The following is a 19,422-nucleotide window of genomic DNA, read 5'->3' as shown; positions in this document are numbered from 1 at the left end:
GTGTCTACACACATACCTGAAACACATTAAAAACCAATCATATCGAAGCCATCATGAGTGGCATTGCCTATTTTTGACCGCAGTAGGCCAACATTTGCCCATTTGCATCTTTACTTTTACTGGGCCTTATTCTGGGGGGCTGTGATCTTCTGTTGTTAAAATGTTTTTTTTTTTCTTATTTTTATCTTTTTTTATTTACAGGGCTTTTAGAAAACTACCAGGCCAGCACCGAGACAGAGACAGAGTGCTGTGACGTCCGGTGGGACTTTAAACCCGACAGCCGATCCAGGGGGACGGTGCACAGGACTCACCCATCGTGCCACCACCGGACATCGGTCACCACCTCGGCGGCCGCCAGACTGTGCAACAGCAGGCTGAAGCTGTGTGTGCTGGTTCTGGTCCTCCTGCACACCGTGGTCACGCTGACCACTGCGCAGAACTCCACGGGGCTGGGTCTGGGGGCCTTCTCCGCCACGGAGGAGAGCGCCGCCAACGAGGAGTGACCGGCAGGGGGAAGGGGGAGGGAACACACCCCCACCTGGAACATGCCCCCCCCCCCCCCCCCACGAGGCTCTGCCCCACGGCAGCTGCGCAGGGAAACCGGGATTGTAGTGTGGAGCCTGCAAAGCCTTTTGGGTAGAGGGACCAAAGGCGGGAACGCAGAGACTGGAAACATACAAACAAACAAAAACACACAGAAACAAAGAGAAAAACATACGCTCACACAAGAGAACAAGGCAACGCTGCAGCCCCTGTGGAGTTAAAAGGCTTCTTTTGAACTGAGTTCTCTCACAACATTTTATACATTGTGTTTAACAGTTTGGAATTGTTTTTCACTAGATTGCTACAGGTTTTTTTTTTACTTTTGTCTTTGCTGGTTTTGTTTGTTATTAGGTCTATGGGCAAAAATGGGGTGGTGATGGGACGTGAGGGAGGACGATATAGCATATTGGAAAGCAAAGCTCTATGCATGTGTATGTGTATGTATGGCTGTCCAGATATTTATTTCTTTGGAGTTTTATTGTTTTGTAAAGCTGCATACAAACTGGGTCATCTCAACCATGTTGCATAGTTAACAGTTTACATAAGATTACATGTTGAACACACAAACTCAAGCACATGTTTTCCTCATATCCTCACCTGTGAAAATGTGCACTCAAAAAGCAGGCGTCTATGTGTGCAATTGCACGCCTGCCTGTCCACTTGCACGGTTATTGTGATGTCACTCCCTACTGCTCCACCCACTTCAGCAAAGGAATCTCAAGTCAGGGGCCAAAAACAGCATGTCAGAATCCTTTGTGGAGCCTCAGACTCTCTCGAGGTGATGGTCCAGACTCGCCCTGTTCATTCCCCATTTATATCAGTCTTTTTATTATTATTATTATTTTCTTTTTTTGGTTTCGCATGTGCTGGTCCACAGAGAGTTACTATCCATTTAAACTCAGTTCACTTATAAATGAGAGCTTTTTCAAGTCAAAGCCAGTAATCACACACCAAAAGACAGCTCCTGGCTTTCAAAACAAGTAAGATATTACACATGATAGTTACAATAATAATTATTATAATGATAATATAATATCATAATAGTGTCATGTTCCACCAAATACAGCACCGTATAACAAAAAGAGAAAGGTGTAAGTGTTGCCTTAGGTTAGCTTAACTGGTTGCACGATCATGTGCAGCTATGTTGCAAATGTTAAAACCCGAGAAGGAGATTTTTTTTCTGCTGGTTTGCTGAGGTCTATTTTTCATGAATCTTGCTTTGAGTAAAGGGCTCACTAAACACTCACACTCACCAGTACGTCTGCAGGTTATGGACTTATTCGAAACTGAAGACTCGCCTCAGTCAAAACCTCAAGAGATGTGCTGTCACTGCAGAAAAACTCCTACCGCCAAAGCCGGTGGTGAAACTGGAAGCATGGGCAAGTGAGAAACCCAGGCATGTGGCACGGGTGCGAGAGGGAAGCTTCATAAAGGGCTGGTCTGATTTTTTCTTTCTGTTTTTACATGTGGAGGATGAGGTGCCGGTAGAGTGCAGAACAGACAGCGCCGTTCAGATACATAGGCACAAAAAGAAGATCCTGACTCACAGAGGGATCGTTGGCATTAAGTCCAGGCAACTACACCTTCTCATGTATCGCGCCATGCGCACAAACCCAGTCAATGTCAGTGGGGTCCGCTAATTAATCTGGCACTGCAAAACCCAAATCAACAAATGGGAAAATGGTTACATTTTTCAAATGATAGCTTGAAGTAATGATATTGATACTGACGCTTTGAAAGGGTTACATGCCTGACAAGAATACTGTGGAAAAGACAGTATATAAACCTCCTCTTTCAAAGTCTTACATTTCTTTTGAAACATGCCTGGCAATTGAAATTACACAAGTGGTCAATTACCAATTTTTTTTAACATTGCAGCTGATGAACAATGAAAGCTCTATAAAAGAAAAATGTTTTTGGTAATATTTAGAAATGGCATTCAAATATATTCAGATATTATTGTCATACCGTGAATTGCATTTTCATTGAACCCCTTGTGAATGAGATGTGATGGAGGATGTGTTTATTACAGCAAGTAGAAGGAAATGCAATATTTGTGCATGGTCATGATTGGGGTTCTGTGGACGGCCATGTATGGTCTTTGCGGTAGTTACCCCGAAGGAGGTCCTTTTGCATGACCAATCGGTTTACTAAGTTTTCTCCTTTACAAAGTTTATTGATTTTCTCAAAAATCTACCTCTACCTAACAACGTCTGATTGGACAATGTGAGTTTGTGTCTTTGTACTTGTCATGATCATTGACACATTTCCATAGATGATTTCATCCAGGGTAACGAATCAAGGCCAACTAATATTAATATATCACTCACTTGGCCCCAGATAAGGTCATGCCTCCCCCTCCAATGCCACCTCCTGGTGTAACAAAATTAATCATCTAAACATAGTGAACAGGAGGCTAAAAGTTCACCTGTTAGGTAATTGCTCCAGCACTACCCTTAAAATTCACTAACAGCTGAATATTTCAGAACTTTACCCCTTTCACTTTAAAATCCAAAATATATACACATACTCATATAGCTTATGAATCTTAACAAAATATTGCTCCACAAATCCTTTTCTCATTTCTGTGGCACATATAAATGTTTTATTAACACATAACATTAACATTTAATTAAGTAAAAATTCTACAGAAATGAGGGATTTAAATATATATATATATATCTCTATTCATGTATGTATTATGTATACATTTATTTGGCAGAGACTGTTATTGAGGTTAGTGTGGTATTTTCCCAGCACTGTACCTTGAAGAGTGTGAATGATAGAAATGCATCGGTCAGTCAGAAACAGCAGATGTTATAGCAGAATTCCCCCTCATAAGTTAGCTTGTGTTATTTATTTATTTTTTTTCTAATTGTAGAATTAAATCACCTAAACCTAAAAGGTGCACTTCAGTGTGGGGCTGGGAGGTGTGTGCAATCACTGCTCATCTCTAATAAGTTCTTTTGAAAGACAAGTACAACCAGAGAACCCAAACAAAACTGAGAAATTTATCTGTTACTATGTATATTTAAGGCTGTGGTGAAATTCAGAGAAACATGCATGTAAGAAACTGTCACTGAACACAAAAAACATTAATAAGCATACTCCCCACCAGCTGCATGACTGAACTAATGATGCTTCACAGTACTAAATCAGGCCTGCTGCTAGAGACACAGTAACAACACAAGATGTGCAGTATTTCAGATGCTCCGTAAATGCAGAAACATGCTTAAGGCACATATATGCTATACTCGAGTTTCATTCCCTCCCCACAGATTTAGCACAATATTAAAGCCTGAAACTTCAACAGGAATTCTCTGATATAAATTCCTATGGGTGGGACTGTGTGTCAAGGTGCCTCCATTGGAAATGCAAAATAAATCAACAGACTGTCATTTTTAACAGAAAAACAAAGCAAATGGCAACTTGATCAGAAGTGCTCTAAGCAGTAACCCTAACAGAAGCCAGCGAGCTCAAATAGGCCTCTCAGTTATGGTCACGGGGTTGGAGAGTGACTTTTTGGCCTGGAGAAGCTGATCTTGGATCAAACACGATTTCACACTAAAGGGTTGGGGGTCACAATTAGGTTGGTTGGTTTCAGAAATATTAAGTGCAGACAATGCATATGGAAAAGGTTTAATAGAACACAGGTAATAGATATGTCAGAGCTTAAACTGTTGAATCCTCAAACTGGAAACTCTGGCTTTAGGTCATTGCTTGGCCAATGTGTGGAGTTCACTCACAGTAAGCAGAATGGACCTGGAACTATTTAACAAATCAGTCTTTTCCCCAATATACAGCACAAGTTCCTTATAAGCCCTTGACAAATTTCATGGTGCTGTAGGCCATTCTACATTGAAAAAGAACAGACAGAAGTGTTTAAAAATTAGCAAGTGACAATTTGGTTCAAAAATAAAACCAAACATTTTGAGCTCGTTGGCCATGCTACACGAAACTGCAAAAAGTCCCATACTTCCTGTCCATACTGAAGTCAACTTCTGCTTCACGTTTTGAGCATCTCTCTCAATTCCGTCTTTGAAGTAATGATAAACACAGTACTTATTAGGCGTAAGAAATATTGGGTAAAGGAGAACAATCTGATGGAAGTTTGCAAGATGGCTTATTTTAGCTGCACCATAAAGTGACACCAAACCACAAAATACAGAGTCAAATATTTCTTATTGTACATAAAAGAAATCATAAAAAACAAACAAATGATGAAACAAACAATAAATGAATACTGTCTAAACGGAGGCACAGCCATATATGGTGATCCACGCCACAAATGCGACTGCTGTTTCCAGTCGGACCAAAGCAATTGTGTCGCATAAGACAAAAAATAGCCAGGCCCCCACAGAATCTGTGTTCATTAAGTCGGCATTGGTGGTTCTGCATCCGCAAAGCAAATTGGAGATGGACATACCTGACCACTCTGCATAGATGGGATCTGAGAGCAATTTATGCAGGCAACTGACAGCTGAGATTGGATATTTTCATTTCACAGCTGGATCAAATTAACTTTACGTATATAACAATTAAATGAATGGAAGTGGGTGGTATCAAGTGTATCAGCGGTGAATGCAGCTTATCTAATGCCTACTTAATGCAATTTACAGGAAAAATACAATCACAAATAATGTGCACTTAAAGGTTTCGTTTTTTTTTTTCTCCTATCCATTCATCAAAAAGAGACCAGCGTGTAGATCGCACCTCCCCCACCAGATTTTCATTGGCTAGTCAGTTTCAGGTGTATTTGTATTTCTTTCTTTTTCTTTTTGATTTATTATAAATCCCTTGGATCTATGCAGTTGTAATTCCCGTTTATTTTATTTTGTTTTATTTGTAAATATGTCACAGAGATCTGGGGGAGACGGTTGTCTCCGTTTTTTTTTTCTTTTTTTCTTACTTGTTCCAATGAGCACTGGACGACATAAATCTATTTCTGTTGAAATACGCTGTGTTGAAAGCGGTGTTAGCTGACCAATAGGAATGTCCTGAGATTATTGGCCTTTTAGAAAATGCTTGAGATTTTGTATGCGGAAAAAACAATGAAAAGGGACTACGCTTTATTTCAAGGGCCAGTTTGTGGTGTTAACCGACTAGTAACAAATGTATCGTTACTTACCGATTAAAGCACTGAAATCTTTACTCACCGGTTAGAAAACAGATAATAAATGCTCTCCTGCAACTGACAATGTAACAACTAGGCCTACAAGATAACGTTAATACTCTCTGCAACACGCCCTGAAAGTAGTTCTTCAAAGTTTCCATCTCTTAATAAGTGGATAGCACACACATTTGTTACTGTTGCGTCTCATTTAACGACACATTTTATTTCTTTGAAGTCAATATTCCCCGATGTCATTGTGTTAGTTGGTGTAGAAATGTTAGATGCTTTATTTGAAAGCAATAATACATGAATTACTCATTTGTTAACAATATACACAGGCCCTTGCAATAAAGTGTCTATGAAAACAAGGCGCATCAAGATATTATTATTATTATTATTATTATTATTATTATTATTATTATTATTATTATTATTATACTACCAGTATATTGTAATATGATAGACACTTTAGTTCGGTAACTATCTTTAATTTTTTTTACAAACAACTTTGATGAAATACTTTATAAACAAACAGATGACTCATGATCTTTTCAAAACTATGAAAACAAAGCTACAATTATTAAAACGATGTTCTGACAAAAATAAATGCAGATATGTTCAATAACGTTGTGTGCCGTGTGACATTCAAGGACGGTGGAGATGCGTTTTACACTGCTGCAAGGAGAACTTCCCCATCAGAAGATACGGTAGCGTTGCCATAGATACGGAATTTTACTGTATGCCCGTGAATGTGAATGCGGCAGTCACCTAAAGGGATGATAATAATCTGATAAATGCCTGCACGTGCATACGCCTGTCATCCGTCTGACGAGGTCCTGGGATCTGTCATTCTCTTGCTGTTTCGCTTCACATTCATATTCTGATTTATTCCTTTTCATTTTTTTCTGATGTTTTGCCCGACGAGTAAGTGGACGTAAGGAAGTAATGGTTTTGAATACAAATACAAAACGTTCAAATACAAACGAGAGAACTGCGGACGGTTGTTCAGTGACAGCGGTCAAATTCCCCTGCATTACAGCATTATCTTCCTGTGCTGACAGAAAAAAAAAGTGGCTTGAACTATAACTGCTCCCCCCCAGTGAGCTGAAAACACATGTCGAGCTCACGTAATATCTCACGATCTTTCATATTACACTGTGAGGAGTACGCGAGACTACAGCACACCACACACTCCAACGGGATTTTTGCACCTTTCAGATCTTGTAATTTTTTATTATTATTATTTTTTGCAGTGCTTTTTAGTAATAGCTAATATTTCATAATAAGTTGATCGGAGATGCAGTACCTCAGAGTCCACTTGTTTACGCTACGATAATAGTTGTCTGTTCTCTCTACGCGGAATATAGATGGGTCTTACGAACATTTTTCCTTATTGCTACAGCGACGCTGAGGTGGACAGGTGCATACCTCCACTGTAGCTGTGATGAAACGACTCATCGAATCTTCTTGTGCCCGTGGAAATACTTACTCCAGCAGGTTCACTGTAATGATGAACTGTCCTCTAGTGGTTGTGCATGGAATTACCAGTATTAACCGCATGGAAGAACAATGTGTGACCCAGCCCGAGGCTGTTAGCTGTGCCTAAAGAGGCGTTGGAGGTTATGGAAGCCCATATGGTTTTCACCCTCATGTGCATATGTTCTACAACTTAACAAGTGTTACAGTAAAGTGACCATGATATTGAACCGTGATTGTATGTGACGACCGTGGAGCTGGTCTGCGCCTCGGCAACTAATATCCGAATCGCTGTTCTCGTTGCACAACCTACACGCCGTTACCAGTTGAACTAAAGGCAATTAGCCCCTAGCTTTATAGGCAACGACTCAGGGAGTGATGTCACTGCTGAACCAATCTGTTGCCTGCTACCCCCTGGCTTTACGGTAGTAGCCACTGCTTTCAGCTCTGCTGCATGTATAGCACCGGTCACATTTGTAAGATAAAGGATAATTTAAATTGAGCGGGACAGTTCACTTCATCAAGGTCATCAACATATGGTAAATGGTTGGATTGAATAATGCCATAAAAATATTTGCTTAAACATATTACATGTTCTTTAACATTACCAGTTAAATATTTTGATTATAAGTTTCCTTTGATGAATGTATGTATATTTTTGTACTTCATATATTTATATATTTAACTTCACTCAGCCTCTGTTCATTCTAATTATAGATACAATTATTGAATTCACTACATTAGCAGACGCTCTTACCCAGAGCGACTTACAGAGGTTATACTTTTTTTTTTATTTTATTTTTTTTCTACAATGTTATCCCTTCATACTGCTGGATATTTACTGAAGCACTTGTGGGTTACCTTGCCCAAAGGTTGCCAGCAGTGCCCCAGCAGGCTGGCAACCTTTTAGTCACGAGTCCTGCTCCTTAACCACTATGCTATTCTGGCTCTCAGAACTATACTATGTTGCTATAAATCATGGGTCATGCATGTCAGAAAAGGATCAAGGAATTTAGACATTCAAATTTCTTTTGATGTGTCTGTGACATTTTACCTTACTACAACACCAAAGTCTTCATCATTAAGTTACATTATATTATATTTAGTTATCAGACCCTCTTATACAGAGCAACTTCCAGCACAAAATAACAGAAGTCTACCCATTCAAGTAGAATGAACAACGGTGTCAGACGAGGCTAACAACACTCCCAGACCAGTGAGTGTGAGCATAACACTATTTAAGCCCTGCCACAAGTTAACTTGTGCAACCTGACTAGACAAGGGAAGCCAGATATAATGCCATATATCCTAATCACTAGATAACAGAATCCAAAACATGTCACAATACTACACATAACATAAACAGCAAGCACGACAAGTAGCAGGGGCGCTGATTGAGGTGGAACTGAGATGCATTCTGAAGGGGTCGGTCTTCAGTCTGCATCGCAAGATGGCCAGTGATTCTGCTGTCCTGGTCACTGTGGGAAGACAATTCCAGCTCTGAGGAACCAGTACAGAGAGAGATCGTGTCTGAGAGAAGCGTCTCTGTCGAGATGGGACAGTCAGTTGCCCCATGGTTGCAGAACGTAGTGAACTGGGGGGTACATGCCGTTTGAAGACTGATTGTGGGTATAAGGGGGCTGTCCCATTCTCTGTCCTGTACACCAGCACCAAGGTTTTAGACTTGATGCCAGCAATAACAGGAAGCCAATGAAGTGAGGTGAGGAGGGGTGTAACTTGACAATGTTGTTGTTGACAAGTCGTGCAGCTACATTAGTTGTAGGGGTCTGATGGTGCAAGCAGGAAGACAAGCAAAGAGGGAGTTACAATAGTCCAAGTGTCAGGGGACCAGGGCCTGAACTAAGAGTTGCATGGAATGCATAGTGAGGTAGGGGCATATCCTTCGCGTGTTCTGAAAAAAAGAATCTGCACGTCTGATTCACCGCTGCAACCTGAGAAGAGAAGGACAGCTGGCTATCAAGTATTACGCCAAGGCTTTTGACAGTGCTATTGGTGAAAAGGCTAAGGGACAGGTCTTGAAACGGGAGGAGCTGGATGGAATGTAAAGCATCTCAGCCTTAGCCATGTGAAACTTTAATCAATGGTCCACCATCCACCGCAAAATGTCCCTCAGACAAGCTGAGAAACACACAGAGACCTGTGTGTCAGATGTTGGAAAAGACAAGAAAAGTTGAGGGTTGCCAGCATAGCAGTGGTATGGAAAGCCATGACAGGAGATGACAGAGCCAAGAGATTGCATGTAAAGAGAAAAGAGGAAGAGTGTACACAGTACAGAATACAGAGCTAGGTTGTGGGATCTAGACAACCCACCATTTCAGGACACTCTGAAAGCATTCAGAGAAGTAGGATTAAACCCAAAGAAGGGCAGTGTCAGTGATCCCCAACATAGCGCAACATAACTCAGCAATACACACACAGCAATAGTCTAGTTTGTATGTGCTGACATACACTGTTGACATGATCTCATTACTCTCAAAGACTACTATTACTGTTAAAACCTACTACAAAATCCAACCTGTTGCTCCTCTGCCTCCGTCTGTCTCCACTCCACAGATGCTAGGATGGATGTATATATGCTCTTTGCACTGTATGCAAGTATATGCTAGAGTCATATACTTAAACATACTGTTTCAAGAATGATTTTCATCGGAAATGATTTTTCATCAATTGAGAAGGCCCATGGCAATGTGCCAGGTTTTTAAAAAATGTATGCACCTTTAATTGGTAGAGACCATCATAAGGCTGTCATAAGTTAACATTGATTTTAAGACAATATAATGGAATAGGTTTTTTATAGCAACCAATCTGAGACATCTAAACAACTAAAACTGTTTTTTTCAATTAACATTTATGTATAATGTATTACAATCCATTACTTGTGATAGCCCTTTAAAGGGCAAACATGGAAGGCATTCATTTATAACTCTTTCAGATGACACTTGTCCTGTCTGTGTCACTGATTCTGTCCCCTTAATCTGTCTTGCCTGGTAGCTGTAAACATATCAGGAGACTCCTCAGACAGTAAGCATTGATTTAATTAAGTTTTAGACAGGTGGAGCACAACAGCTGTGGACCACATGAGGGTAACAGATAATAAAGTCTTTGAAACACATTAATCCCAGGGTAATGACTTTTTATGTAAATATTCCCCAAGTGAATATTACTAGGTGGTAATTATGGAGCAGACAATGCGGACAATGTTGACTGAGATTTGGTTAGAGCAAATAAATGACTTACATTCTGTCATTAAATCTTACAGTATGTCTATCTGAGCAATTAAAGTACCTTTTAGTTATAACATCAGTAACAGTATTATGGCATTTTACAAGATAATATTTCCCTCGCATTATCTTTGTAAGTATTTATCATGCAAATGTCAGATGTAGACAATAAGGCATCCGGCTGATCGCCTAAAATAATACTGTGAAATAACTGTGATGTGCACTAGTTCGGTGCACTGTCACCAGTGTGCTGTAGCTGTATCCACTGTGGAAACGGCCGGGTCGAGGCGTTCAAACGATGATCGCATTTGATATACTGCTTTGTGAAAGAAGACAAGCAGCAACCGTGTGTTACGGCCAGTAGCTGAACGCAAAACGTTGATAAGAGATCCATCCAAACTTCACACAACACCCTGTACCCTTCAGCTGACCATGTCAGCTGAATGACTTGTAGAATAAAACAGCTCATTTACTAAAACAGCGCGCACACGCGCAACTAGAAATGAGTGTTAATTTCTTCATTGACACTTCCGTTTTTCACCTGTGTAAAATGGGTTTTAAGATTTTAAAATTAGGCATACACCTCTGAATAGCGATAACAGTAGGCTACTTTCCCAGAGTTCCTTGCATTGCCAGACCATAGCCACTAGAGGGAGATATAGTACCATTAGTCTATTAGAACATGAGAACAATGTATGTAGTTTACATTTACATTTACATTTATTTATTTAGCAGACGCTTTTATCCAAAGCGACTTACAAAAGTGCATACAGCAAGTATAGCGACAGTACGGGGACAGGATGTGTACAGTTCCACAATGAGACAGTTCTCAGCTGAGAGTAGCGTCTGTTTGAGGACACAGTACTATTAGATTTGTACAATTACAGCCTATAGGGCAACTAATACGATACACTTTCAAACGGCGGACTTCGACAACTTCAAACGGCGCATGTTGCATGTTAAAATGCTGTGGGTCTTTTGAGATATTTTGCCTGTCTATGAAACTTCACTGACTTCAGGATAATACATTTCAAAAGCTGAAAATAAGCAAATGTTTGATACCAAACTGAAGCAGAGCACTCCAGGCTAAGGCCTCTCCAGCTGTAGTATATGACAGTGTTTCTCTATCCTACTCCTTGAGGCCCCCTGCTCCACACGTTTTCTTTCTTTGATTAGCTGAGCACACCTGATTTAATCAAGCAGCAAGGATAGATAGAAGATATGTAGGACAGGGGGCCTCCAGGAGTAGGACTGAGAAACAGTGGTAAATGACGCTACACTACACCCCTACACTACTGACCATCTCAGGATCCTCAACACAGCTCCACCCTCCCCCCTGTGGTGACAGAAGCATGCTGTATCCTACCTCCTGGGACACATATACAGGGTTGGGCTGTGTGATTTTAACTGATACTAGTTATCACCAGCTTTATCAATAACTTTTGTTTTAATGTCATTAGACCATAGTTACTGTAAAATCCATATTCTCGGAATAGGGTAAAGAAACAATTTGAGAGAGCTGGGGATTCTTGAACCCCACCAATGCAAACAAAAGGTTGACAATGTTACCTTTGACTGAAAATGACACAGCCAGGGGCTTCAGTTTCTGTGCTCCAACGGGAGTGCCTTTGCGGACCTTGAATACAAGCACCCAAACAGTGAACAGAGAGACAGACAATGGGAGGCATCAGCCAGCATTTCAACAATGTTGTATTTCTATTGATTTAATGTCAGTCTGCAGTCTGAGCTGGGTTTGTGGTGTTTGGTTATGTTAGATCTTTACAACAGGGGATGCAAATCACATGCTATGGAAATAGGTACGTACAGTAAATATTTCCTTGAAGTTGCTGTGGACTACATTCATTTTATTCCACAGGTTAAAAAGATAAAATCAACATCAGTCAGATACAAATTATCCTGTTTACAGCGATTCTTGTGAACTAATTTATTTTTTATCACTACATGCTTCCATTTATTGCAGCTATTTATTTTTCATATCAAGTAGTGTTGATAGTTGGCCATGTGGGTACAGAAAATCAACTGACGCATTTTAAGTGTGCATAAAACCCATAAGGCGTTCAAAAAACACACGTAAGATGTTAATGACCATGTGATTACAACGGTTATAGGCCAGTGCTGTGGTTCATGCAACACCACATCACACAACTCTGTCAGCTCATAACTCTGTCAAGGTTAAGCCATTTAAGCCAAGTTTCTATCTTCAGACCTGTATTGTGACAAAAAAAAGGCCATCCATACAGAGGAACAGTAGTGCCTAGGTCTGATTGGTCTCTCTCTATCACAGCAGAGGTGTTGGCTGTCAGAGGCATCAGCCGTGAAAAATGTGGGTCCACAACCCCATTAGCCCCCTCTCCGAGATGGATAACGAACACGAAAACGTTCATTATCTCGTGGCGTCCTGAAGACTCGGGAAATGCCAGTTTTAATGAAGGCGCACTCAGCTGAAGAACACAGGAAAGCATCTATTATTAAACGATCAGGCAGGTGGCAGGACAGACTGAATGAACCTGACTCAACAGTTTTCTCTTGAGTCCGAGCGGCTTACCCTTTTCAAGAGCAAATTAAAAATCACCACCTGATATGACCTTAGTGCAGCCCCATAGTCAATCAGTCAGCTAAAGAGGTAGATTGGGAGACAATCGCCACCCAGCCACTGAGGAGAAGTGCTCTATACTGGCATTCAGTTTAAAGAAATACAGACAACAAGCAATAGCAATCTTGCACTGTGTAATAACTGGCATTGCCAGCAGCTTTTAAACTGAAACTCAGGTAGACAGAAAATGGGCACTGTGATAGCAGCACTGCTGTGAGCACTGATAGCTCTGATTGTCAGGGCCCCCGCCCCCTAGCTGTTGTGTTTTTGTTTTTCTCTTTCCATGTGCTTTTGTTTTCCTTGTGTTCTAGCCCTGCCCCGCTCTCCGCCCTGTCTCCGCCCACCTGATTGTCTCCACCTGCCTGCCTGCACACCTGCTTCCCATCACCTCATCAGCCTAGCCCTATATCTACCCTGCTTGTCTCTGTCTTGTTTGCCAGATCTTGTCAGTGTTTCTGCCTGTCTCATTCCCTCCTGTGTTTCCCTGTTTAGATTTTCTGGTTTTTGCCTTGCCTGTTCCTTGACATTGTCTTTGCCTGCCCTTCTGTCCTGATTGTCTGATCTGCCTGCCTTCACGGTTTGACCCTGCCTGTTGCTGTTTTGATCCTAGTTTTGCCCTTTGACTGCCTACCTGGTATTTTGACCCTGCCTGTTTTGGACTGCCTGCTTGTTTGACGATTATGATAATAAACGCCTGGAATTAGAGCACTCGTGGTCCGCGTCTGAATCCGTGCCTGAGTCCTGACAATGATAGCCTCTCAGCTTCCACCAGAATGACGGATGTTAGAGTAACGGAACAGTATTGAGAGTCAGTCCTCTCTGTGTGAGCCCCTCACTGGATAAACTCTCCCCCTCCCCCTCATTCTCTGACTGTAGACTGTCTGACTTGTGACCAGGAAGTGAACCTTGACCATTGACACCTCACTCTCCCTCCCCCGTGGTTGCCTCTCCCACAGATTCTGTCTCGTTCAATTTCCTCTCCTTGTTATGAGGCAACGGTCCCCAGAGCGGGTGACCAGTGCTTGGTCGTGTGTCTCTCGTTCGGCAGTGAGCCAGGCTCCGTGGCTCGCAAATGTCACTGTGCCATGTGAGGGACCGACTGTCTGTGGTTAATAACCCTGACCCCCGCTGGAGCATGCTTCCCTCTGTGTCCCCTGATAGCACTGTAGCTGTGCTACAAATACCTGTCTCTGAGACAGGAAATTGCTTGACTCAGCCTCGTGAGAAGGCAATGCCATTCTTCCTGTTGGAACCCAGGCTGGGCAGGTCTCTGCTCTATGAGTTTATCATTGAAGCTCCAGGGTCCATGTAGAGATTCATTTATATGAAAAATGCAGTAACACTGTATGTGCATGTGTGAATGTACAAATTTGGAGAGAAATCCACATTATGACTACCCAAGAGCCCTGGCTTTAAGGACATGGCTGAATCAGTTCTCAGGTACAGCACACCTTTTAGTCTGATAGCTACCTTTTGTCAAAGTCTTTCCCGGTGTGCTTTGGCTTTGAAACCCTATAGAAAGAGAAGGTGGAATGGTGGGGTCACATGATGCTGAAGAAATTCCGAGAGGCTTTTCAGAACCTTTTCCCTCAGAACCAGGTGAAACTGAACGCACCCTTTGTTCCCATCCCAAAAGGGTGGATGGGTCACATCTCGCTTGGGATGAGGGCACATACAGTGACAGCCTTTTCGTGAGTGTCTGTCTCTGTTGCAACAACAAAAAAAAAAAAAAAAAAAACTGAAGATATGCCTTCTCAGCGTCTCAAGGAATGCCCTCAAATATGATACCTCCTTGATGATACTCTTCTGGGTGAAATTCACATTCGTATGACCATGTCACTGAAATAAATGTCATCAAATGAATGCCCTGTAACACCATGACATAAATCTGCAATTCAAAGGGATGGAAAATTAGGATGGGCATATCTAGTAAGATAAAACACATTCTGCAGAAGAAATTATTAATCTCTGGAATGAATATTAACAATTAGATATGTTGATTGATGTGATATGATGATTTTGCCAGATCAGCCCAAGTATGAGAATAATATGTTAGGTGGAAAACTAAAATGTGGGAGTCTGAAAGAACTGTATCTATGGACAGGTTTGTAAGAATACATGTTCTGATTCAGCTAGGTCCCAAAAAACAGACTTTGTAAAATGCTGCTGCAACACTTGAGCACAAAAAGTGATTACATTCAGTTTACATAAATAACGCTTTTATGGACAACAACTTGGACGTAAAGCAAAACTTCCTTATTAAAGCAGACAATATGAAACATCTGTACAACTGATCAATAATAATACACAATGCACTATGACTGTATTGCACCTAGTACCCCAGCAAGCTGCTCACTGTAGAGCTACTCTCCCACTCGTATATCCATCCTCAAGCTCTGTGGCAAGCCCCTGGAGGAGGCCCTCTTACATCAGTCCATGCCATCTCTCTCAATGAATGGATTTCATTGGCCAGGCCTGATAAGAGCAGTGTATGTCATCATTTCATTCCTTAAATATCCACAATGTAAAAAGGAGGAAGCAGAAATGAGTGGAATGATGGCCACCAGGTCCAGTGCAGTTCTAAACGTAATGGTTTACTTCTTTGCTTACTTACAGCAACTTACTTACAAAGGGTACATTTTTATGATGCACATTAAATAATGGATATCATGTATATTATTACTGAGACAACAGCTGGATGTTTGCTGAGCCAGCGTGGGTTCAGCCCCTTTCCAATTCCTTCAGACACCTGGGAATTGATCTGCCAGCCTTTTCTGGGGGATTACAAGCCTGGCTACTGGCCACCCTGCTGGCAGAACTGCTCAGCATGCGATATGGGGTGAGTCAGAGAACAGGGCAAGCTTAGCGCATGTAAATGGTAGTCTCTATTCAGACTTAGGCACATTAGGTCTGATGGGGCATGTTGGGCAGTTAATCAGAAAGGTAGGCTGCCGTTTCATAAATTCAATCAGTAGAATTGGTGAGACTTGACAGGCATCCACTGAAATGACCTTGGCTAATGGCTAGTGTTACAGGTACAGTGTCAAATTTACCATTTTAACTACATGGATACACCTTGATTTAATCTTAAATGTATTCAAGATGGTATGCTTGATTTCATCTTAAACTTGCGATATTACATCTATATAATTTCATTTTAAATGCTCTTAAGACTTGCTGCCAAAAATCCATAAACTCAGTCTGAAACTTGATGTCTTGAAGCCATCTAATTTAATCTCTGATCTAATCTCTCAAATGTGCTGTCTAAATTAAAATTAATTTAAACTTGCAGTATCAAATCCATTTGTTTCATTTCAAACCAATTGTCTCAAATCCATTTAACCCAACCTTAAATTTAAAAAAGTCTTAAATCCATGTCCCAGACATAATTCTTAATAATGCTTAGCATTATCAGCAGGTACAGGGGGAGACAAGTTATATTTGCCTTGACTGTCTCTCTTTGGAGTTTTCTTTCTGAGAATTTGTAGAAGTTTTCTCAGACTTTGTTATCTTTGAAACCTTTTTAAAATAGACTTTATTGTTGGAAAAAAAAACCCTACAGCTAAACATATCACTTTAGATATGTCAGCACCGTTAGCAAGTTGCTAAATTCATACCCCTCAAAACTTTGACAGTATGTAAGCGGTACAGATTTATTATGCATATTTGGCACTTATTTTTCACAGATTAAGCAAAAAAGAACATGATGGTGCAATATAAATAATCCGATATTTGTTAATGGCAGATGGATGAAGTGCAGATTTCAGCAGGGGCTGAAATTAGAGATTTGGATGCAATTGATTCAGCTTGCTTTGCATAGAAAAGCCTGACTTCTGTTTGCCAGAGATAAGGCCATGGGAATACGTTCCAGTCAGGCAATGCCAAGCTGGTGCCACAGACACAGATTCGTAACTTTAGAGGGCGTCTTAGTTCCACTGCTGCTTCTGCCAGGTGTTTGGAGTCAGCCATCCCCAAGAGAGTTTCAGAAGGGTACCCTGTTCGACCCCAGGGGGCCTACATTACCTCCAGGATCAGAGCAATCAGTAGGCATTGCAATCACTTCACTCTAGCAGGGAGCTAGACTCACTTCAACGAGGACCGAAAAGCCACTTTTCTGCCCTCTTTTGGCAAAAAACTGTTACTGCAGGAGCTGGTCTGAGGATGTTAGTGAGGGAATGTAGTCATTTATACCTTTATCCTCCAGTCATATCCCAAAAGCACCAATGCTGCAGCTCATGCAGTAATCGGATATAAATGGATTTCTGTCACTGTCCACTGACATGTGGTGTGGTTAGATGTGGCATTATGTTGGAGGAGAATGCACTGAAGAAGTAATAGTTTGACCATGTAAACTTGAGGAATATCGCATTTAAAATGAGTCCCAGAGAGTGTTTTCAGATCTAGTGTTATCAGCAAGGTTTCTATAATGGAATCCATTTCTAAAGCCAGAAGTCATAACTGCACATGGCTGTGTAGTGATTACTGTAATGGCACTTTCCTTCTGTAGTATCTGAGCTCCTCAGTGACAGTGTGACTGTATAAAACAGAGGCAGCAGGTGCCATTTTGAAGGGCTTTCACTTCCATTACCAAGATGGGCAGACCTGTCCCGGGTGCCTCACACAACGCAACACCTAGTCTCCATAAACCACACGGCATACCGGGTATATTGTTATTCTATGTAGAAAATGAAATACATTCATATCAGTGTTTATTGTATAGTTTTTGACTAGGGGGAGCAGGAGTTTTTTTTTTTTATTGTACTGTGAAAACAAGTTTTGAGTCAACATTTTTGTTTAAGTCCCCACAATAAAATAAACTCTTAGAACTAGGTCATCACAGTTCAGTCCTGGCCTTTCTGATGATGTGGGTTAGATCCAGTCAACCTTACTTTAATCTGTGAAACCAGCAAGGCCTGTCCTGAGGACTTGGGGTGAAGAAAGCATGTGATGCACTGTGCTGGCCTGGGGAAAACCAGAGTCCACCAATCACAGGCAGGCCAGCCATGTCTGCGCTGAAGCCAGAGGCCTAGCGGAGGAGACTGGCATTAGACAGTGAGAGAAGAAGATTCTGATCACTGTCTACTGTCTGCCTCAGTGTGGTCTGTAACCTATGCTGCCTGCTAAGAGTCAGCATCCCACACCTGGCTATAGATTATAAGCACACGGCTGAATGACTCCGTGAGTGAGATCCAAACCCCTGTTCTGGTCACACAGCTTGCTCTAAAAACCGATGTGTTACCAGTTCAGCCAAAAGCAATTTGCCCGTAGCTCCATAGGCAACAATGCTAGCTAACTCTCATTGCTAAAAGCGCTCTGCTACCTGCTACCCTACTAGCTTAACTCAGGACTCACAAGCCTCCACTTTACTATGCAATGATAAGATCATCTATAATATGCAAGATACAATAAAACCAAGAGTGGACCTCCCCTCAGCTAAAAGCGTGAGTAGTGTTCCCGACTGTCTTTGATTGCCTATAGTATTTAGGTTTGCCTAATGATACTTGGTTTATATTGCAATGGCCTGTTGCAGGCTGGTTTTCCGAATCCTTATTTGTATTTTTTTTGTCACATTTGATTTAGTTTTCCAGGTCTCCTTTGATTCACTTATCTTATTTTCATGTTCTTGAGGTCTGGAACTGCTCATTGCTAATCATCTATATCCTTCCCTGTTACTGCAGCTTTTGTGGAGGGAGAGAGATGATGTGCTTCCAGACGTAACCACAGGGGGGCACTGTGATCTTTTCTAGATTTACGATGAATGAGAGCGTGTTCTATGAGCGCTGACAGGCAGTGTGGCGGGTACATAAGTCAAAGCTCTCCCGCAGGAACATGTCCGAGGACATTAGTTAGCCGTGTCCACAGGGCTCGCTAGGTCTGCCTCCTTCTCCATCCACACGTTCAGAACACGCCAGCGCACTGAGCTCCCTGTCTGCTCTCTGCAGTTACATTTACTCATTCAGCAGATGGTCTCATCCAGAGCGACTCATAAACCAGAGCTACAAAAGCATGTGTACTAGGGTCACATGGACAAGAGTGTGGATTAAGAAAGGGTTAGTAGCACATCTGAGCAAAAGCAACAATGCAAAACACTGCAGTATCAATTATTGACTGTTGTTGCATTGTAGCAATGTGTAACATGGTGCACTAATGAATGCATGTATAGCAGAAGACATCAAAGTCTAAGCTCATAAATAATAAGAACACTGAAAATGAGTCCCACTTTCAGTGACCACAGTGAGGGTGATGGGGAAGGTTGAGGGAGATTTTCACTTGTTCACGTGTGAAGAAGGTAGCAGTAGGAAAAAGCTGCCACTGTCTCTGAAGAAGAATGAGCTCAGTCCTGGCCAACACTGCCATTCATCTGGAAACATCCAGCGCTGATGCTGCCTGAGGAAGCATTTTGCCCTGCTTCCCAATTTCTTTCTTTCCCGTTT

The 19,422-nt window shown here is 41.6% G+C and overlaps 1 protein-coding gene across 2 annotated transcripts in view; it reads left to right on the top strand.

Annotated features, from left to right (window-relative positions):
* Positions 1–529, top strand: part of LOC118786200 (transmembrane protein FAM155A-like) — a 92,446-nt gene extending 91,917 nt beyond the window's left edge. For both annotated transcript variants that reach the window (XM_036541291.1, XM_036541292.1), the window contains one exon: positions 202–529. In XM_036541291.1, coding sequence (XP_036397184.1) covers positions 202–503 — 302 coding nt within the window. In that variant the 3' untranslated portion in view covers positions 504–529. The remainder of the gene's footprint in view (positions 1–201) is intronic.
* Positions 530–19,422: the final 18,893 nt, after the last annotated feature.

The sequence above is a fragment of the Megalops cyprinoides genome, chromosome 11, assembly GCF_013368585.1.
Source record: "Megalops cyprinoides isolate fMegCyp1 chromosome 11, fMegCyp1.pri, whole genome shotgun sequence".
Taxonomy (NCBI): domain Eukaryota; kingdom Metazoa; phylum Chordata; class Actinopteri; order Elopiformes; family Megalopidae; genus Megalops; species Megalops cyprinoides.
This window is presented reverse-complemented; position numbering and strand designations above follow the sequence as displayed.